Below are 23,410 nucleotides of genomic sequence, written 5' to 3'. Positions count from 1 at the left end.
TGCAAGGACAGCTGTGCCAGCAATTTTTACCCATAGGCAGGACAGAACGTTGTAGTCCTGACATTCTGTCAGAGAACAGCAGCTTTTAAACTTCAGCCAGGACTCCCACAAGAGTCCTGCCAGTGGAGGATCCCAGACAGATGCACTGAATATCCCTCACCAGATCTATATACTTTTTGTGTAAAGCTAGCTGGTTCCAGGCCCAACAGGGAGACAGGGATTGTGGAGATCTTGCACGGTTGTATATTGCCTGGTTTGTAGTTAAGGGGTGTGGGGAAAATCATTTATCCTATTCTGCTTGGTCCCTTTCATCAGAAAGAAGTTCACTTAGGTCAAATTTCATTTTTTCAAATTAAAATGATTTGGCTGATTTTTTAATCTTTAATGTGTTCTGGTATACTAACCCACTAATTATTGCAAATTGGAAACAGGCCTACTAATCATGGATTAAGCAAATCTTCAGTTTTAATGAGCTGTGTACTATTACAAATGCTTTTTCAAAATAACGGATTAGAAAGATAAACAAAATTTGATTTTAAATTTCTCTATAGCTATCCCTAGCCAAGCTTATTTAAAAAAAAAAACAAAAAAAAAAACAAAAAAAAACCCAACCAACCAAACATTTGTACTTTGGAATAACATTCTGGGTATGAAGTTATGCCAGTGGAGCAATAAACCCAAGAACCAATTTTGTTCTTTTTTTATTTTTGGAAAGGAGAGAAGAAAGAGGGCAGGGGTGCCCTCAAATTCCCCCTCCCTTACCTTCCCCTCTGTTACATTTAGCCTCCCTGCAATTTTGGGCTGGACACAGTGCTTTCAGAAAGCATAGCATCATGAGCAGGGTGTAACACAATCCCTCTGCCCTAGGAACTGGGCAGACTGTCCCTACAGTGCTGAAGGGTAATGGATCAAGATTAGCACCTGAAGAACACACAGCCACCAAAACAGCAGTGCCTTCCACTGCCATCAGGCCACCAAACTATTTTTAGTTAGTTTATTCAAATTAGATATGTACTTATCACCAGATTAACAATTATCTGAAAGTAACAATATACTTACTTGAAAAATGCAATAAGGAGATTAACCATAATAATGTACTGTACAAAGAGGTAGACAGCTTGAAGAAATGGGGTCAGCCATGTTCCAGGTCCACAGAGATGGCCAACTTGTGTATCATTTGCACATACTTTGGTGAGAAAACACAGAGACCATATTTTCTTTTAGAGAGGACTTTTAATACTTATAGCAGATATAGATGCTGAAAGAATCACTCAAAGACTGTGCAATAACTAGCTGTATGCATCTATCCTGTAATTTGTTCTTTTAAAAAAATACAATTAGTAACAGTTTTTAAAAAGTTACAGGAGAGAGAGGCATCCTGTAGTTACTGAGTGGTCTTTATCAATTAAGTAAAATGCTTTTTCAGCTCACAGCAACAAAATCTTTTCATGATGGCTGCATATGGGATAAATACAGCTCTACGCTTAGCCCAATTGGAAGACACTTCCCCTTTTGGCCAAAAAAGGAACAAAAGTTCTCATGCTAGGTCATGTTTAAGCTTTTTTCAGCATAAGCAAGACAAAGAGTTCCCTACATTTGGACATTTGGGACTTAAATGGGTATACCTCAAGAAGAAAAGGTAATCCAATACAACTAACTAAATTCGTGTTTCATCAACACACCTCAGCCTATCAGCATCTGGAAAAAAAATATCCTTAATCCTTGAGGGTTTCCATAAAATTGTTCTAAAATTGCATCATCTTACCATCAATTTCATATGCATAAACTTCACCAAAAATCATCCAGTATGGATGAAACACAATATCTCTAGCAAGAGTCCAAGATGGTGCTTCATTAGGATAGAGTATTGCCTTCCGGGGAACACCAAAACTAAGCAGTACAAGTGCCATAATCACTACAATGTAGAACATGTTGGCCACCTGTTTAAAAAAAGTTCAAGTTAAGAAAACTCACAAAGTCCATCAAATAAAAGCTTTGGCAATTATGGTTTCAAAACACGTGTGTAATAACTCTATCTCCAAAATGTATCAATATTTAACTTTGTGTGTATCTATATATAAACAGATTTGGGAGTTAGCAAACTGAGGATAAGGATTTATCATACTTACTCCTTAAATGAGAAAGAATAAAACATACAGTTCAGTTTTGCAGCAGTTTGACATGCTATTTTAATTCTTTTTATTTTTAAAATATTAACCAGCACTGAAGTATACCCAGCTTCCTTACGATTAAAGCAAGCTTTTATACAGTTATAGCAGCAATTTCTAGTGCAAGCTTAAGGAATTGTGTGCATTTTGCAATTTTAAGCAATTTTTGAGGCATTTATAATGGGGTTAGAGGATTCAGCCAGTTAAAACTCAGCCCAAGATCACAAACCTTAATCTTCAGTTTTTCCTCTACCAAACTATTGTATGCTCTTACAGCTTGGAATGCTGATTTACTGTACCCACCAATTTTTATGAATGTGATATACTCCCCTCTATGACTCCTCCCTCCTACACTCTCTGAGGCTAAACACAGTGTAGGTACAGTTTTCCCAAGCTCGGAAAATGAGAGTGACACAGAAACAGAACCAGGTTTCATGCACTAGCTTACCTAGCAACAAGCAGGGTTTCTTTTGCAGAAGGTAGGGGGGAGGGAAAGAAGAAGGGGAGAAAGAGAGGAATTGGGGAATCCAAACTTTGGGAGAGCCATTTTTAAGGAAGAAAGCAGATGTTTTTAATCTCAAACTCATGTGGTTAAGCCCAGTATCAGTGTATATATTTTACTCCCCTAGTTCCTAATCTAACATCCATCAGTTCATATATCTCATAGTGAGATGATTTTATCTCCATTATTCACTATGGCAGAGTTATTTAGATGACATTCATAACTCCTAACACTCTGTATAAGTTCCAGATGCTATAGAAAAGGGAATGTATTGAAAAAATTCAGTTTATGCTGTCTGACCAGGAGGAAGGAAATCTGCTTTGAGATGTGATTATTTGGGGAATCTGCCTATGCACAGTTTATGACATATATTTGAGATTCTAACCTTGGTATATTTAACTTTATCAAGCTGCAGACTCCATTTTGAGTGTAAAGCTCTGTTTTTGCCTTCCTACTGCCTTTTTATTACCCCCATCTTGGCTAAAATTCCAAGGACTGGTGTGGCAAAGGGCTAACAATGGAAGAACATTAAACTTGAATGATTATCTGTTTAAATGGAGCACCCTGAGATAAACAGAAGGCTGCCATCCAGGGTAAACCAGTTTTCAAATCTGAACTCAAGGGGGTGATAACTTAGTTACAGATCACCTGGTAGAGGTCTCTGATCACCTGATGAGGTTGATCAGCAAGTCACCTGACAAGGGGGCTGACGGCTATAAAAGAAAGGGGTTCTCATCAATCGTTTGAGAAAGAGAACAAAACAAACAGAAGGGTACTGACTAAGTGATTCTCCCTCTCTGACCTCATGTTTCAGAGGAAAAGCCATGAGAAGCAGAAGGAAGGGGCTTGGGCATTGCCTTCAGCCCCAGGCCTCAGCAAGTCTAACGCCAGCCCTCGCAACCCTATTAGAACACGGTTGTGACCCACTTTGGGGTCCCGACCCACAGTTTGAGAACCGCTGATTTAAATCCTTTTGATTCCATAAATAAATAGAACGTCTCTTTCCTTTAAGGAATAAAGGTCAGTAAGACAGTTAGCAATAAAGCAGAGATTCCCATGTTGTGGGTCACAACCACCTTTCCCTTCCCATATTGATAAGTGCATGGAGGTTCTGGTATGGAACAAGAACTACTGCATTAAACAGTGCAGGGATAGAATATTCAGATTTCCAAGAAACCCCAAAAGAATAAGAGTAATATCATCCTAACCCTACAAAAGAAAAGAAGCTTAGATGGAAGGACTGCTGCCTTTTCTTCAGTTCAAATCTCTGACACATGTATAAAAGTGATTTAGGAGCAGGGTAGAGGAGGAACTTACAAATACTCTCCAGTTTCCACATCTTTCATTTCTGAGAGATGTTTGTAAAGGAAGAGCAATAATGGCACCGATTCAACAAAATGGATTTTCTATAGATCAGAAGGGCAGATATCACAGACGATAACCAAATGTTTGGTAAGCCACTCTCATCCCTCACTGTTATGAGGATTCATGAACAGAAATTATATCTTAATTAACCCATTTGCACATTTAGATTTATGGGAAATTACCTCAGTATAATGTGGCCTTTTTCTAAATAGATTCTTAAAAAGTTATAAATGGATGCAGTGAGACAAAGAGGTATGTTTTCAATAAAACAAGACTTACCATTTTGCCAATCATCATCACATAAGGGCCAGCCTGTTGATTTACAGCTAGAAAATCCAGTAATCGCACATACCAAAATATAATATTTAGGCAGTACGTTATTCTTCCAACAACAAAAACATAATTTTCTCTGTACGTATTGTCACCAAAGTTCCCTTTTGCTCCAAATCTTAGTGTAAACCCAATGAAGAAAGTAATAATGGCAATTGTATCACTGATGTTGAAGTAATCACTGAACCACACTTTAATCTTCTGATTAATTTTCCCAGCCTCTGACATAAAGATCTACATTAAGAAGAAGAAAAAAAAATCAGGTATCTGCATATTTGTCTCATATCAAGACCATTGAACCATCTGAACATTTTATCAGTAAACAAAATTTTTATCAGCATGTTTGAGCATACTTCCATGTTAAATTGATAAACCTTAATATAAAAATATTTACTGTCCAGATTTGTAGATATACATATGCGATTATCACAACTGCATGAACAACCACAATTCCACATTAAAATGTATCAGTTTGATGGCTAACTGGTCATTTGTGTGTACTTTTATTGAGAGTCCATGCACAATACCAAGCACATTTTTTAAAATCTCAGCTCTGCTCTGAGGTTACCCCTTGCAGAACAAATGTGTTTCATATTTTTGATGGTACTTCAGTATGATTGCTCAAATTATACCACATCCAAATCCATTAGCCTTTTCTGAGTGACAAGGGATTTGATTACTGTAGTAAATTTGTTATATAAAGGAGATATTCATAATGCCTTTAATAAAATAAAATAGTTTAAAATGCAAATATTAATAAGTGCACTATAACACTTTTAATCTGCATCACTTACATTATCTTTTGATAAAGACCATTTAAAGCATACTGCTCTACTTGACATTAGTGAAGTAATTTAGAACACAACTGAGATTACAAACATACCTCACGAATCTTCTCAATAGCTGATGTAAAAATATAAGCTATAACAATCCATTCTTGAACTGATGGTATTTCTTCCATTTTTACAAGGACTACAAATGTGTAAAGCATCAGAAATCCTAAGTATGCCAACTAAAAAAAGCAAGTAAGCAAAAATGTTACCTTTATGTAGTTACACAATTTATTTTCAAATGGATGTGGATTATTTTTGATAATCTGATCGGATATAGCGTGCACCAAAACAGTAAGTAGGATAACAGTACTTGCTTACAGGGACAAGGGTAGTAAATGCCAGTAAATGGGGAAAATATTGTATATTGACTTTATATATCCCACAAGAGCAAAAGAAAAAAGTAACAATAACCTCCAATAATTTAGGATGTTAAATAGAAATTTATGTAAATTATCTAAAATAAATTACACACAACTTTGCCTAAATATGTTAGGCTAATGAACAATTATGTACCGTCTGCTAAACTGGATGAGGCAAAATAATACACCAAAATAAAATAAATCTGAGTCTAAGTATTCATCCTGAGTTACCTTGCAGGAGAAGGACATATCAGGACAAATAGGGTGAAGAGTAAATATGATATATTTTGCACACTGTGCATGCACCAGCCAGCTTCTAAGACTCCAGTGATTCTCATTTCTTAGGAAGATAGTTTTAGAAGGACAAGAGCAGTTAAACTCTGCTGCTATTTGTAACAACTGTATGCTGGTCAAAGAACCAGCCATAAATATGAACTACTTCTGAAAAGAGGTCTTGAGCATGTCATTTTACACAGCGTTCTTCAAAAACTCACCGTATTGAACCAGAACTTCACAATTGGCGCATGATAGAATGCATAAAACTTTCGTGTAATTGGAAGTCGTTTAGGTTTTGTTGGCATCTCCATGTCATGTTTTCCTTCAGTACTGTCCAAGACCCTTACTTCTTTAAATACTTCCTAACATAAAAAGGATAGATATATGTATAGAACTGTATATGTAACTGAACTTATGTATAGAAATACTTCTTTGTTCTTTGGGTTTTTGTTTGTTTGTTTTATGTTACCATGGGTATCTCTTCTGCTATATTCTGGAAGTTGTTTTCACTGTCTTCCATTGTCATCTGGTGTGCATCTTGAGACTGTGGAATATGGGACATTTCTGCCTTGGTTTTATATTCCAGCATTAGTATGGCAGGGGGTAGTAAGATGCTCAGTATCACCTACAAGAATTGAAGATGAGCAATTTTAAAGGTGTATTTCCACTTAACGTCAGCATATTAAAATGTCAGACATATTGGTACACAGACTATCCCCTGTAAAAATAGAATTTTGTAATCCAAATTGTCCTTGTCAGGTAGTTGGTAGAAAAAAATGGGGGTGGAGAGAGATTTTTTGTTATTTATACATGTAACTTACAGGCCAAGTGTGAGCATATAAAGAATGTTCCATGAAATTCTTGAGGGAAAAAAAAAAAAAATCAGTGGGTTCCAAAACTAAACATCACTGGACAGAATGTATTCTAAGATTAAACAACAGAGAGCTACAGCTTAACTGAATTCATAGGTCATTTCTTCTTCCCCAACTTTGGCAAGAACATGGCTGAAGTCTTAGAGACAGGGCATGGTTAACTATACATGAGTCAGTTTTTGTAGTCACGGTAGAAAAATCATGATGTCTGAAACATGTATAAAAAGTACTAGATAAAATAGCTGTTTATTGAAGTTAGTCCATTACAAGGCAAGAGAGGTAAACAGATAAGTTGGCATGTAAGATTTTAGTAGGTCACATAGTAGATGATGCTTGTAGAGGTTTTGTATGAAAGTCGCACTTTTTTGGGTGATTTCCCCTTTGTTACTCCAAATAATGGAATAAATTTTCAGTATGATGTCCATAATAGATATGCACTCTTGCAATTGTTAATTAGAGCTGCATGACTTATTTTAGTGCACTATTCTGAAAACTTACACCACCTGATCCTGCAGATTTGTGTGCCAGTGTTCCACTGTATGCCCTCCATTTGTTCATCTTGGGCCTCCGAAATGAAAGCAAAAAGCTTATTTCTACATGAAGTTTTACTTACTGCCTGTAGAAGGCAGAAGCATATGAAATTGTATTCTTACAGTGGATTTTCTGTTGTTAATTTTTTTCACCACTATATTTTTAGTAGTGGATTAGTATTCACAGTAATCTACATATGCCTCTGATTAAGGGCTACTTGCCTGTTTTCTGCCTTCTACATTTCTGTACCTTATTTAAAAAGATAATAGAGCATCAAAAGAAGAGTTTATAACAACATGTCCAGATTTGATTAAGTTAAAAAAGTTACAGTAGAACAGTTTCACAACATTTATTAAGGTAAATAAGGGTTACAGTGATAAAAGTTTTATAGGAATAGTACTTTGTATACAACACACTTTTCTTCCACTTCAGCATAAACACAATAAATAAGAATGGCAGGCAGGATTAACACTAACAGTCAATTGTAAGGATGTTTACCTTGTACCATGAATTTTTCCTCATGTTTAGTCTTCCCATCCACATATCAGATAACAACATCTGGGTACAAGTATGAGCTACAAACGGGCGGAGTCTTGAAGACACTGCTAGCTTAAGACAGGTTGAATTACTCCAGTTTTTCAGCTCATAGGTTAATAACTTCATAGCCATGGTTTCATCTTGTCGGAAGGACTGTTCTAGTAGTTCAACTGCAAGTTGTCCAAACTCACTAGAAAAAGGAAAAAAAAACAAAAATACCTATTTTAGGTTCTGGAGAGTTTCTTCTTTCATACACAATATCAGGGATTTTGAGGAGTTCCCTTCTTCCACTGCAACAACTGGGATATGTGCTGGGGTGTTCAATTCACACCATCCTGGAAGTGGTTAGTGAGGCTAAGAGGCCAACTAACCAGTTAGGCCACCTAATTCCCCTCAGATGTGGCCTAAATAATTCCCTGAATGATAGCACCCAGCTAAGAAGGAATAAGCAGGGGTAGGATAAAGACAAGAAGTTGGCAGCAGAAAAGGGGGTTCAGGGAGATAATTTGCAGTCACTCCTTGGGAGCAGGGAGGTGTGGTCGAGGCTACTGAGTTCAGTAATCTGCAGTTACTCTCTGGGAAGAGGGAGTTTAAGCTGGGACATCCAGAGAGGAGCAGGCAGAAGCTGTAGGAAGGAGTCCTGAGAAACACAAAGAGGTCTGAGGGAAAGCAGACTACAGTAGCCAGGTATAGGGTCCCTGGACTGGAACTCGGAGTAGTGGAAGGGCCTTGGTTCCCCTACCAGCCACTGGGGGAAGTGGTACCATCAGGGCAATGCACAAGAAGACTGCCTTAGACCACTGGTATGGAAAGTCTTAGATATCCAAGAAGGGGAAGACTTTAATGACCTGGCTGGAAAGCCAAGCCACAGAGTACTCTGAGTCACAGGGAGCGAGATAGATGGCAGGGTGTGCAGAAGGGGGCATCAGACCTGAGTGAAGTTAAACTCCAGATGCAGTCACAAGGAGGATCCCCCAGAGGTGAACAGAGCATCCAGTGTCATGGTAATTCCTAGATCAAGGGACTATATCCCATATGATCAAATTCTTGCGAGTGCAAGACGATGGGCTATACCGGGCATTGTTGGAATTTCAATCTGCCCTGTCATCTGATAGGTGTGCTTACATTATCTAATGAACACTAATTCACACACAGTACGGCTTTCTTTAAAATGTATGACGACTACATATGTAATACAATAAGTTTAGGGTAAAAGCATCTCTGTCAAGGTGCTCAAAGTTCTTTTAATATAAACACCGGGTTTGCCAACAGTAATATAAGTAATGCGCTGATATGCAGCTTGTATTAGAATACAATCTAATAACTTTGAGAAGATTCTTTTTCTTCAAGCATGCTAAGTAAACAAGTAGCAGAAAGGGGAAAGATGTTTTCTATTCATGTCTACTTTGCTAGTGCTATAAGAAGGCTTATAAGAAAGATTTAACAAGATGAAAAGTAGATTACTTGGAGTACTGTTTCAGTTCTTCAGAGGTATCATCAACAAGGTCACTTTGTTTTGCCTCATATGCCATTGAACGATACACCTTGCAGGCAACTAAGGCTTTAGCCATGGACTCTTCACCATGCTGCCAGAAGAAAAGGGCCATTTTCTGTCTTTTCATTAACACTGCCCAAAGTAAGAGTTCATTAAGAGGATAAGGAAAGCGTCTAGTTTCAGGATCATCAATATCTACGACTTCATCTTTGGTTCTTTTCTTTTTTCCTTCTTCTGCACTTATATCAATCTTTAAAAAAAACAAAGGAAAGGTTAGAAAATTACATTTGATCAGAACAAATTTAGATTTAAAGTACTGTTGACAGTGATACACAGCTAGAAATGGTGATTGGTGCTCTAACATATTTATAAGCTGGGTTTTCTTTTTAAAACTCAAGTTAAATCTTGCTAATTCATGCTCACATCTGGGACACATTGCCCATATGTTTTGCAAATTATTGGACAAAGCAGCAATGAACTAAAAGATTCCTAAAGTAGGATAAAGAAACTCTTTGGTAACAAGAAAAGGAGTACTTGTGGCACCTTAGAGACTAACAAATTTATTTGAGCATAAGCTTTCGTGAGCTACAGCTCACTTCATCGGATATTTGTTAGTCTCTAAGGTGCCACAAGTACTCCTTTTCCTTTTGCGGATACAGACTAACTCGGCTGCTACTCTGAAACCTGTCATTGGTAACAGTTTTTTACTAACCTAGAGCCAAATCCTGCTACCTTTACTAATGCAGGTAGTTTCAATGGGACAGATTCATCCCTGATGTAACTGCGTTCAGTGATGTTACACCAAGAATGAGTTTTTTGCCCTTAAATACCACTGCTTATAAATAATATTTAAAATAAAATAAATGCATTATTTATATAGCCCTTGCAATGGGCTAAGCATTTTACAGAAAAGTATGAAGTCAGAGGATCTATTGACTATATTTTGCCACAAATTTCAGTAGGGCCAGGATTTCACTCTAGGTTCTTACCTTGAAGAATTTACAATCAAAAAATGGTGAAATCTTATGACACAAACATACCTTTGGTTTGTAAGGCTGTGCAGTTTTGATGAAATGATTATGTCGCATTTTCTCTTTTTTATCTGCCCTGTTACCAAAAGGCTCATGGCTTTTACGCAGTTGAGGAGTATTATTTGAAGGATTACGCCCAGACCGCTGGCAGTAAAAAAAATATAAAAAAAGAAAAGAAAAAAAAAGATGCTAAATGTTGTTTTTAAGTTTCTTAACACTTTTGGATAAAAACACTATATGAGACAGCTATACAAAGCCGAATGTACGACTATTTAATTGAAAAATTATGTAACTGAAATGGTTATCATGGATTATAAATTTGATCTCCATATGATAGCTAAAATCTTAAATAGTAAAATATTTTTCACATGAGTAATTCTTAATCATACAGCTAATCCCATTGCCCTTAATGGCTTCAGTCCTGTAACAAAGATTTACAAGACTGGGCTATAATTTTCACAAGCAGTCAACTGTTGTTGGTGTTTAGACATTTTTAAAAACATGTTTTCCTAAATGTAAAGCATTTTAAGCTTATCAAACTCCACATACCCGACTGTTCCCACTGAGACTGTTGTATATGACTCTAAAGCGTTTTCGCGTATAGGTGCATCTGTAGGTTCCTCCCATCAAATATTCAATAACAAGCCCTACATCAATCAGGTTGATTTTATATCCTGGAGGAAGGTTTCCCTAGAAATATAAAACTGCTCTTAGCGTTGCAGATATATTACAACATAGTTAAACTTATTTACAGCACTTTCACATGCATGTCAATTCTAGATAACGAGTGAGTTAAGCCTTTCATTCTAAACGCCTGTTTGAGGTTTAATATATAAAACTATTTCAAAGCAGAGTAGATTCTACTTTGTCAGGTACAGTAATTTTCCATCTGGAGGTTGTATGTATTTTTTGGTTTTGTAACTCAAGTGCTATTAACCTATTTTAGTTAAACAGAAAGATATTTTTTAGATTCAAGCAGCTTAGATTCAAACATTTCAAGCTGTGTGACAATGACACATGACTGACAACTGCAGACCTTGGAAGGACAGGAGTATGCTAGAATGGCTCTATTTTTTCTTGCCCAGAGGATCCAAACAGCAGCATCATCTGTTTGCTTCAATAAGCCTTTGCATTACGAGTGTATCTCACATCTTTAAAGTTGTCTAGAATCCATTTATATTCCTCATAATAATCAGCAATTTTCTTCCAAATTCTGGAACTTGAACACAAAGTATTTTCCCATGGAAGTTCCCTTAACATTTGTTTTTGGTTGTTTTTTTGTGTGGGGGTGAGGTTAGAAGAGAAGGTGTTGGGGATGAATATGGGTGATGGTATCTTTTCTGCCCCTCTATGGCTTGAAGTGGAAGATTCCTGGAGTGCTGCTCTAGTCTCTCCTTCCCTCAGCAGGCTGTGAACTAGGGTGGAATAGGAATACATCATATACTAATCTCCTAGTCATGACCTTGCCCAACCAATTAGAAATCCTGTGTTAGGCCCTTCTGCTTCCCCACTACATTGGTTTCACTGCCTAGAGTCTTCAAAATTGCTAGAGATTATGCATATGAGGGAAGGATAAGGATAAGTAGGACTTGCCCCAAAAGATCAGTGCCTTTATCTTATTGTTATGCTAGTTCTCAAGCCCCTCATTTACACTACATCAGGGATACCAAGTGTGTTGGCCAAGCTATACTTCTAATGAGACTCCATGGATTAAGTTAAGGCTATGGAAGACCCTTACCTCACAGTGAAACATCTTTTAACTTCAGTGGGAATTCTGGGGGCAACAGATCAGAATTCTCATTGCACATCCCATGAGTACCCAGTTCATAACGGGGAAACTAATGATCCAATCAGTGGACTGCATTCAAAGTCCTTTCTAGGGCTGAATCTCTGTCACTTGTAAGCCAACTTTCCTGTTGCAATTCCTCCTCCCCTTCCCTAACATTTGAGACATTGGGCTAGCCCGGAGAGTATCAGTGTCGAGGGATTGTCAGCAGCCAAACGCAGCATTATCAGCTATTTATCCTGTCACCACATTGACATCATCTGCCTACAAGAAATGCACATCGCCACTGCAAGATGCAAGGTGCTTCAAGATTATCAGTTTTGACCTGCTGTGCCACACCCCATACGCCAAACACAGCCACACCATTTATATCCAGTGAAACACCTCAGATGCAGCTCCATTTACATCTGCTAGTAACTATGATATGATTCAGGTGGGAGGTTTCCAAATCGCAAAATGTTTACAAGCCAGTGAATGTTAACTGGGACCAGCAAGTTCTGCCAAGACTAGCACTCCCAGGTGTCTAAGTAGGGGACTTCAACAGCCACCATCCTAACTGGGGATACCCAGTATCAGATGCTAATGAAGACTAACTGGTGGAGTGGGCATCTAACAATGATCTTGCCCTCATTCATGATGCAAAGCAGGGAGGCACCTTCCACTCAGTCAGATGGTCTCATGAAGATTTTCCTGATTTGAACTGGGTATCGTCTGTGGATAGTCACTCCCAACATGTATCATGTCTGGTCTTGGAAGACCTCCCACATAGCCAACACAAACCTTTCATTATCCACATTGGCACATCCACAACTCCCAATCATTAGATCCTTTAACAAATAGAAATAGAACTCCAGGAAGGCAGACTGGAAGAAGTACACAGATGCTCTAGTAAAAAGCGTCATCACCATACCATCACACAGTATCCTGGTCAACGAAGCTTTCGGTCGACTCCAAAAAGACATCTTCAAAGCCGCCTGCATGTCCATACTAGGTGGCCACCATCCAGTCTACATGCCATGCCCTGATGCTGAATGTGCTAAACTGCTCAGTCATTGTGAATCCTGATCAGCTAATCAGGTCACTGGATGCTGCCAGACGGCCACAACGGAAAGAGATGATTTGGAATGTAAACGTCACTCACTCAAATGGGAAACGCTGGAATTTGATTGGTCATCTTGGTGCAGATCAGCAGCCCTAAGCTGAACCACCTGTCACACCAAACCAAGCTGCTAGCCATCTGGTGAATGTGTCAAACAAGTCCATGACAAATAGCATCAGTCCCATCGGAGTAACATCACTCAGCAACACAGAGTCATCCACAGCCACAGAGTTAGACAAAATTCTGATATCAAGAGCAGCACTGCTGCTGGCTATGACAACATACTGCCAGAGCTCCTAAACATGAGTACCAAGGTGCTTCATCAGTGGCTGGCACAGTTCTTCACACAAATGGTCAACAAAGAGTAACTTATGAAGACATGGCGAATGTCAAAAGTCACTGTTCTCCTGAAACTGGGGAAAGACCCACAATGATGCAAGATACTGAACTATATCCCTGTCGTCTGTGACATTCACAGAGCTGGAGTGTCTTCACTTCTGGGGAGCTGCGCGGAAGAGTGAGTCAATCCTCAGAATCTGGCAAGCAGGCTTTCAGAGGGTGAAGAGCACCTGCGATCAAATGCTAGCTTTGACAACATTCACTGAAAACAGTTTTAAAAAAAAACAACAACTGAAGATGGGAGTTGTATTTCTGCACCTGAAAGCAGTATATGACACAGTCTGGCACATGGTACTCTTAGTCAAATTGTCAAGAGCACTCCTAGCATGGGTAGTCAACATTGTTGACCTTCTAATCCGCAACAGATGTTTCCAAGTGTATATGGAAGACAGAGATAGTGCTTGAAAAAGACAAACCAACAGTCTACCCCAAGGTTCTGTGCTGGCCCCGATGCTTTTCAACTTGTACACAAACAATCTTCTGTTTACCCAGTCCTGCAAGTTCACATACCAGATGGCATTTGCCTTAGGTGTCCAAGCAGTTGCCAGAACTTGAATATGCCCTAAACACTGACTTGATTAAGATTGCCAATCACTGTAGTGGTTGGCATTTACAACCATGGACAAAAGAACAGCCATGCTCAGTCAGATTGATGGTCGATCTAGCCCAGTATCCTGTCTTCAGACAGTAGCCAATGCCAGGTGCTTCAGAGGGAATGAACAGAACAGGTAATCAAGTGATCCATCCCATTGCCCATTCCCAGCTTCTGGCAAACAGAGGCTAAGGACGCCATTGATGGACCTATCCTCCATGTGTGACCAAGACACTTTTCAGTATGTTCCATCTTTACAACACCAGAGCAGTCCCAGAACCAAATATCTTTCTCAATGGACACCACTTGAAAACACAAATCCCACCCAGTCTACCTAGGAGTAATCCTACATAGATCTCTCACTTATCCTAACCATCTGAGCAAAACATGACGAAGGTGAGGTAGCATAACAACCTTCCAAGCAAATTGGCTGGCACTTCACTGTGAGCAAATGCTCAAATGCTTCAATTATCTGTTTTAGCCTTCTGTTACTTTGTACCATAATACAATGCTCCAGTCTGGCTCAATCAGTCTCACATCAAGTTGGCTGACACACAACTACACTCCACCACGTGCATTGTAACTGGGATGATTTGACCCACAACAGTACCATGGCTCTCCGTGTTAAGCATCGTCACTCCCGCACACATTCGTCCCGCACACATTCGTCTGGCTATGGCCAGAATGGTTGAGAAGATGAGGGCAAACCTGAGCCTACCACTATGCAGAGATCTCTTTGACCATCCAAGAGTGCACTTGTTGTTGAGGCACCAGTGTGGGCCCATTTACCCTGTCCAGATTTCTCTGCAAAACTAATGATCCAACCAGTGGACTGCAGCTGACATCAGAAACTCTTCTCCATGCCACTCCTGGGTTCTTCTGAACTGATTTCAAAAGACCTGGGTCAATGTGCAGCCAGATTTCATACCTGGGGCCAATAAGAGGATCCCACCTGCAGCTGTGGCCAAAGACAGACAATGTCACACATCACTGACAACTGTCCTCTGACCAGATTTGATGGTGGTCTGAGGGCTCTGCGCTCCACTGATGAGGCTGCTGCAAATGACATTGGCAAGCTCCACATCTGACAAGAAGAATGGGAGCTCTGCCTCATAGAACAAGCTCCTTGGATACTAGCTTTACTACTGGTCCAATCCACAGTGACTCTGCAAGCAGAGCTCTTACTAAGATCAATGGAGTTCTTCCCAGAGTTTTTACAAGACTGGGCCCTATTTAACTATTGCTGTAATTCAATCTCTGAGGGAAGAAAAATTGGACACTAAAAGGGTAACAGACTAGGAACAGTCAGTCTTCTTTTGCCCAAAACACTCTAAAGATGGTGCTTACTGCAAATGGAAACTAACAGTTTGTAGTACTAGTATCTTCTCTTTTGGGAACAGAATCTTACAGAACAAAAACTAATCCTAGTTCAGTTTCCTCTTTCATCAGGCTCAAGACTCTTTCACAAGACTCTTAAACAAGGAGATGGCTGAAGAAGGTAGCTGACTAGGATGATCCTCATCCATTTCCCTTTGCATATTGCTCTAGAATACCATTTCAGCCACTACTGTTGCTGTAATGGCAGTCGAGTCTTAAATCAATGATCACATGGCATAAGGCCTGTGGATCTGGAGTTTTGCTTGGACTAAAATTTTATTATCCCACTGATTTTTACTTAAGCGCTTTTGAAAATTTTACCCTTGATCTTTAATTATAGGTACACACCTACTAACTTATCACCACAAATCATCCTTCTGAAACTGTTGTGAAAATGCTTTCAGTGTGGCCACAGTAATATCATCTACTTCTCAAAATCAATTCTCCCATCCCACCTGACTGCATGCTCTTTCAAAATCTGGGTTTAAGATACACATAGGTAATTAATAAAATTAGGATTGGCTAACTGTTGTTGATATTAAAATAAACCTAACAGTCTAAAACACTAAGACAAACTGCTAGCAAAACATCTTATTTCACAGTTGTTTGATACAAGTTTAAAGCATACCTGTTTGACATCCCGAACAAGGTGAAAGAGTGTTGGGTTAGTTGGGCCTTGTTTCTTTACACACACAAAGAGAAAAAAAGACAAGACAAGACAGAATTTTGGACAGTTAAATTATAAGTGATCTTAAATATGCAAGACTGACATGAAAACATGGAAGCAAAAGCAAAAGCAAAAAAAAAAAAATTTGCATATTGACCTTAATGAAAGAAGTTATCTCTCTAAACTGTTAGCAACCATCAGATACAAATAGTCCACCATCTAGCAATACTATGTGCTAAGCATTTGCCCTTTGTTTCTGGTTTTCCTTTCTGATTTTGTAACCCTGAGAGAGAGAGCGCAAGAAAGTGTGAGTGAGAGAGAAAGAGCAAGAAAGTGTGAGTGAGAGAGAGAGAGAGCAAGCGAGCGCAGGTCAATGTACTGTAGCTCGTCTCACATCCACAGTATGGAACACCATTCATCAATGTATGGATTCTTGCAAAATTTTATGTATAATTTTACTTTTTAGCTCTTTTAAACCACAGAAATCAATTCCATTCATGTTTACAGAATTTAAAAATGAAAATAATTGAGTAAAGAATTTGTCATGTGGTAAGTTACTAAGTAAAAGTAGTTTTTACTTTGATACAACAGTCTTCATTTCCCAAACTGCTGTATAGCGTTGCTGTTAGAACATTTGCCATGCTCCATCCCAGAAGTGGTTGTACATCAGCAGTGTGTGAAATCATCTCTGTACAATTCACTTAAAAGTGTGAAATGCTATATATTAAATATTTAAACACTTTAACAAATATTAATCGTTAACTATTTATTTACATATGGCAATAGTATATTGCCTTTATACAGGATCTTTTACTTTGAGAGTGGTTTATAAAGATAAATATTGCTCACATTTTACAGATGAGGAAACTGGGTAGAGACTTTTTTTTTTTTTTTTTTGGACAAAGTTAAACTATTTACAGAATTGGGTACAGAACCTGGTCTCCTAGTTCCTAATCCTTTGCTTTAATCACTAGACACTCACTTACAGAAAAAGATTATTTTTGTGCTTTCTAAAACAAAATTCAAATTATTTATACCCTCTAATTTCCCTTGAAAGAGCCAAAAGTAACTGTCATATAGTTACCATAGTGTTTGTAAAAATACTCTGAAGATGTAAAGCACATTAACTGCTAAAAAGCATAAAACATTGTTTCTTTCATTAGATGGCTGTCCTCCATGAACACCTCATCTTGGGTCACAGGGACTCCTGCATGCAACTTTGATAACCAGTGAGTTTCAAGGCTTCTTGTACAGATTAGTTGTCAAATGCTGACACTCAGAATGTTCTTATCTCCTTCAGTGCATGCCTAAAACTTTAGTTCTTTTATAATGGATCACCATAGAAATACATGGTTATATGTTGCACCTACTGTTAGATCACCTAGTAAAGTAGTTAAATATAAGGAATAAATGCCCATCAAAACAATGTTTTAGGTCATCTTTAAAAATAAGTAGGCATACAAACCAAGAGTTTTCTAACAGCTATTTTTACAAATTTTTCTAATTATGACAAGTTTACAGCTGTGACTTTATAAATTGAATACAGTATATAAAATGCTCTACAATTGTCATTAACTTACTGTGTTGTAAAGCTCTTCCAGCCTGGGAATTGTAAGGAACTTGTGCATGCTTACTCCATTTTCAATAAGAAGTTTCACAAATGCAACTCGATCCATCACAAGGGCATCTAACATAGCCTGTTCCAGGGATCCAACCTGACGGGGATAGGGGGAAGGGGAGGGGAGAGTGGTAAATGAATTACTTATTCAAAGGCTATTACTGAGGTAAATGTACCTCTACTTATCCAGCAGAACTAAATTAAAACAGTCTCATTTAAGGTAAGGTAAGCAAGGAAATAGTGAGAGGGTATTTAACAACTTTTGACAAGTTGTTTTGAAAAACAAACAAGGTCAGAACTGCCATTAGTTCCAACAATGTCCCTGTGGTTTGACTGCGAAGTACTGTAAGGTTGTTTTATTAATGGAAAACCAAAATCTGAACCTTAGTACCCAAGCCAATTTACAAGCCACAGACAACAAAAGAAAAGAAAGACGCCGCTGTTTAATACCCAATGTATGTTTCTTCCAACTGACAACAAGAATCTGTTCCACTGGCTTCTTTTTAAAGAGCTTTATAAGATCATGTAATATGAAAGCAGAAGAAGCTAATGAGTTGAGGTACCTTTAGATGTTACAGCTCATGATAAATAAGAGAGTAAGTTTTAATCTTTTGTACTGAATATTTTTCCCCTGGTACTTGGAACATTTAGCACATTAAAAAAAAATCCAATAATTTTAGATAAGTAAAGAAACGAAGTAGCTAAATGTCCAGAAATTGCTCTCCTAAAAATGTCAATATTCTACTATTTCTACAGAATCAAAAGGTTCATTTTTTGAAATAATTTAGCTTCTGTCCTATAAAGTACCACTATGTTTCATCTAGAATATTTACATACCAGCCACTGTTGTCCATAAACAAAAACATGATTTTTGGCAATATCAACTCTGTCCCACGCCAGTGTAAGGACAAGCTGGTCAAATGCAGAAGCATTTGTACCTAAATCAAACAAACAAAGAATGTATATTTATAATTTAAGTTGCTCATAAAATGAAGCCTTATTTCATAAGTTTTCAAATTTTAAGGTGGGATATTACACATTAAGACACCCTAAAACTGTTTGAAACAAATATTTTTACCCCAAAGGAAACACATAAAATTAGAATATATTGTTTTTATTACTTAACACCATATATCCATGTCATAAGTAAGTAGCTGTAACAGAACAATTACTCACTTTGGAAAAATTTAAACAAAAAATACATAAATATCACTGTACTATATGACAGGTTTCAGAGTAGCAGCCATGTTAGTCTGTATTCGCAAAAAGAAAAGGAGGACTTGTGGCACCTTAGAGACTAACCAATTTATTTGAGCATAAGCTTTCATGAGCTACAGCTCACTTCATCGGATGCATACTGTGGAAAATACAGAAGATGTTTGTTTTTATACACACAAATCATGAAAAAATGGGTGTTTATCACTACAAAAGGTTTTCTCTCCCCACACCCCACTCTCCTGCTGGTAATAGCTTATGTAAAGTGATCACTCTCCTTACAATGTGTATGATAATCAAGGTGGGCCATTTCCAGCACAAATCCAGGGTTTAACAAGAACGTGGGGGGGAGGGGTAGGAAAACAAGGGGAAATAGGTTACCTTGCATAATGACTTAGCCACTCCCAGTCTCTATTCAAGCCTAAGTTAATTGTATCCAATTTGCAAATGAATTCCAATTCAGCAGCCTCTCGCTGGAGTCTGGATTTGAAGTTTTTCTGTTGTAATATCGCAACTTTCATGTCTGTAATCGTGTGACCAGAGAGACCAAAGTGTTCTCCGACTGGTTTATGAATGTTATAATTCTTGACATCTGATTTGTGTCCATTTATTCTTTTACGTAGAGACTGTCCAGTTTGACCAATGTACATGGCAGAGGGGCATTGCTGGCACATGATGGCATATATCGCATTGGGAGATGTGCAGGTGAACGAGCCTCTGATAGTGTGGCTGATGTTATTAGGCCCTGTGATGGTGTCCCCTGAATATATATGTGGGTACAGCTGGCAACCTTCAAATCCTTCAAAACCTTCAAAAAACCTTCAACCTTCAAACAGTTGGTATACCTTCAAATCAGCGGCACTGCTATGGGTACCCGCATGGCCCCACAGTATGCCAACATTTTTATGGCTGACTTAGAACAACGCTTCCTCAGCTCTCGTCCCCTAGCACCCCTCCTCTACTTGCGCTATATTGATGACATCATCATCTGGACCCATGGAAAAGACACTCTTGAGGAATTCCACCATGATTTCAACAATTTCCATCCCACCACCAACCTCAGCCTGGTCCAGTCCACACAAGAGATCCACTTCCTGGACACTACAGTGCTAATAAACAATGGTCACATAAACACCACCCTATACCGGAAACCTACTGACCGCTATTCCTACCTACATGCCTCCAGCTTTTACCCTGACCACACCACACGATCCATCGTCTACAGCCAAGCTCTGCGATACAACCGCATTTGCTCCAACCCCTCAGACAGAGACGAACACTTACAAGATCTCTATCAAGCATTCTTACAACTACAATACCCACCTGTGGAAGTGAAGAAACAGATCGATAGAGCCAGAAGAGTTCCCAGAAGTCACCTACTACAGAACAGGCCTAACAAAGAAAATAACAGAATGCCACTAGCCGTCACCTTCAGCCCCCAACTAAAACCCCTCCAATGCATTATCAAGGATCTACAACCTATCCTGAAGGATGACCCAACACTCTCACAAATCTTGGGAGATAAGCCAGTCCTTGCCTACAGACAGCCCCCCAACCTGAAGCAAATACTCACCAGCAACCACATACCACACAACAGAACCACTAACCCAGGAACCTGTCCTTGCAACAAAGCCCGTTGCCAACTGTGCCCACATATCTATTCAGGGGACACCATCACAGGGCCAATTAACATCAGCCACACTATCAGAGGCTTGTTCACCTGCACATCTCCCAGTGTGATATATGCCATCATGTGTCAGCAATGCCCCTCTGCCATGTACATTGGTCAAACTGGACAGTCTCTACGTAAAAGAATAAATGGACACAAATCAGATGTCAAGAATTGTAACATTCATAAACCAGTCGGAGAACACTTCAATCTCTCTGGTCACACGATTACAAACATGAAAGTTGTGATATTACAACAGAAAAACTTCAAATCCAGACTCCAGCGAGAGACTGCTGAATTGGAATTAACTTGCAAATTGGATACAATTAACTTAGGCTTGAATAGAGACTGGGAGTGGCTAAGTCATTATGCAAGGTAACCTATTTCCCCTTGTTTTCCTACCCCTCCCCCCCACGTTCTTGTTAAACCCTGGATTTGTGCTGGAAATGGCCCACCTTGATTATCATACACATTGTAAGGAGAGTGATCACTTTACATAAGCTATTACCAGCAGGAGAGTGGGGTGTGGGGAGAGAAAACCTTTTGTAGTGATAAACACCCATTTTTTCATGATTTGTGTGTATAAAAACAAACATCTTCTGTATTTTCCACAGTATGCATCCGATGAAGTGAGCTGTAGCTCACGAAAGCTTATGCTCAAATAAATTGGTTAGTCTCTAAGGTGCCACAAGTACTCCTTTTCTTTGTACTATATAAACAGTTACATTTTCCCTCATATCACTAAAGTGCAATTTTGGGGTTATTAAATGCCTTTAAATTTAAAACCTCACCTTTTAGCAGCGCTGTAAGTATTGCAACATCAATATCTTGATGTTCATCTGACCCAATATGGAATACGGTAATCTGTTTTATTAAAAAAAAAAAAAAAATGCATAATATTGAAATAAGTATTCCATCTCACTTTTAAAAACAGTATCTCCTCTATATTTTGTAGCACAAGGGATAAGCCTTTCACCATAAAGAACATAAAAATCTAAAATCAGTTTGAGTTTATGAGAACTTTGTTAGCTCATGTGTTTAAATACTGATACAAGATTGGGATTAGCGTATGGGATGCTATTGCCCTCATTCAGAAAAATACTTATGTACTTACATCCATCTTAATTAGTAAAGCAGCTAAGCAGTTTTCAAAACACCACCCCATAAGCAAAACACCTAAATTCCATTGACTTCAATAGCACTTTATGTTTGTGCTTAAAATTAAGAATGTGCTCAATTACCCTGCTGATTAGGGAATACTTTCCTGAATCATGGCCACTAAGACTAAACATTTTACCATAATACTGACCAAATAACATTAAAAAATTATTAGTTTTTGGGCCTCTATGTAGCAACAATATACTTCTTTAATTACAACATCTTGGGTTCATTTTATATTGTAAAATATCTTTTATTACACCATTTTGTGCTGATTAAAGAGAAAGCTATCATGCTTACACCGAGCTCTTCTACACGTCTGGTTACAAAACCATCATTGATCATCATATGTAATCACAGTAAGCAGAATCACTTGACCAAAGGTATGAAAAAATGAACAAGAAAATTGGAGTTTGACTTTTATTTGGGGTCATTCTATCTTCCCTAGTTGTTCAGATTCCATCCCATAAAGATGGACCCTGACTGATACAAACAATCTGAGATGAATCTAAAATTAGATCTTACAAGTGCACATGCTTGAAATAAAAGGCTTCCTATGCTGAAATCCACTTACAAGTTCTTTTTTTTTCATACATTCCAACAACGTCTGAAACAGATGAACTGCCTCACTCTGACCGAAATTAAATGTCTTTTTGATGGTTGAAATGATTTCAGGTTCTGCTCCATCAGGAATATTTCTAAGATTACAAAAACAACCAAAAGCCCATATTGTTATACATGAACTGTAAGCTTGTCAATAAATATATATTTCAAATGGTCTAAGACATGCCTATCCAAAAGCTCTGGGTACATGTAAGAGCTTTACCAATATAATTATAACAACTGTCCAAAACTCAAGTAAGTACCCCTTCTTCCTAAGGGCCATACAAACAGACTTTTCCCACAGTCTCCGAAACCAGCTTAGCACCTCCACCACCCAATAACCTCCAGTAAAATCCTAAGAGAACAGCTAGGTTGTGTAGCATGACCTGGTGATAAAATCTGGGCTTTGGCAGATCAACGGGATCAAAGTGAACTCAAAAATTGAACTCCCTCTCTCTGAATATGTCCTGCCTCCCATCTCCTTCACAATTAAAACTAGCAGGCTCTTAGTTTTAGCTCATCTCATCTCTACTGCCTCAGAATCACAATAGGAAAGGCAGTCTCTGACAAATAGGATCCTACATATTTAATGCTTTACGTATACCTGAAAACTAACTGGAAGCCAGTGAGGCGCATGGAACACAAATGCATTGTTTTTCCTGTATGGAACACCACTTCACAAGTGGGCAGCCACATCACACACCATCAGAATAGTCTTAAGGTGAATTTGTTTTCAAACAGTTCATACCGAATCATTTCCTCTCTCTTTTCAGTCAAGCTCTTACTGTACATACAGCTCATTAAATGAAACGGTCTGACAGCTAAAATACTTTCAAGTGGTATTTTCAGGTAGCTTGGTAACATAGTGGGACTACATTAGTCTTGTGTCTGAGAATTCTGGTTCAATTCTGATTTCAGTCACAAGCAA

General features: G+C 38.4%; 1 protein-coding gene across 3 annotated transcripts in view; it reads right to left on the bottom strand.

Annotated features, from left to right (window-relative positions):
- The window catches only part of TRPM7 (transient receptor potential cation channel subfamily M member 7), a 131,905-nt gene that overhangs the window by 44,141 nt on the left and 64,354 nt on the right, over positions 1 to 23,410 (bottom strand). For 2 of the 3 annotated variants that reach the window (XR_013347311.1, XM_077828266.1), the window contains exons 9-23: positions 22,454 to 22,577; positions 21,513 to 21,585; positions 18,675 to 18,775; positions 17,800 to 17,934; positions 16,181 to 16,234; positions 10,849 to 10,989; positions 10,309 to 10,443; positions 9,238 to 9,518; positions 7,735 to 7,963; positions 6,303 to 6,458; positions 6,052 to 6,195; positions 5,249 to 5,377; positions 4,315 to 4,599; positions 1,766 to 1,940; positions 1,060 to 1,186 (exon numbers count right to left, since the gene is read on the bottom strand). Coding sequence is in view for 2 of the 3 variants with exons in the window: in XM_077828266.1 (XP_077684392.1) it covers positions 1,060 to 1,186; positions 1,766 to 1,940; positions 4,315 to 4,599; positions 5,249 to 5,377; positions 6,052 to 6,195; positions 6,303 to 6,458; positions 7,735 to 7,963; positions 9,238 to 9,518; positions 10,309 to 10,443; positions 10,849 to 10,989; positions 16,181 to 16,234; positions 17,800 to 17,934; positions 18,675 to 18,775; positions 21,513 to 21,585; positions 22,454 to 22,577 (2,289 nt within the window). In the remaining variant the exon portion in view is untranslated. The remainder of the gene's footprint in view (positions 1 to 1,059; positions 1,187 to 1,765; positions 1,941 to 4,314; positions 4,600 to 5,248; positions 5,378 to 6,051; positions 6,196 to 6,302; positions 6,459 to 7,734; positions 7,964 to 9,237; positions 9,519 to 10,308; positions 10,444 to 10,848; positions 10,990 to 16,180; positions 16,235 to 17,799; positions 17,935 to 18,674; positions 18,776 to 21,512; positions 21,586 to 22,453; positions 22,578 to 23,410) is intronic. The other variant, XM_077828267.1, reaches the window with a different exon arrangement.

The sequence above is a fragment of the Eretmochelys imbricata genome, chromosome 10 (assembly GCF_965152235.1).
Source record: "Eretmochelys imbricata isolate rEreImb1 chromosome 10, rEreImb1.hap1, whole genome shotgun sequence".
Lineage (NCBI taxonomy): Eukaryota > Metazoa > Chordata > Testudines > Cheloniidae > Eretmochelys > Eretmochelys imbricata.
Note: the sequence above shows the minus strand (reverse complement) of the source record. Positions and strands in the feature narration are given on the sequence as shown.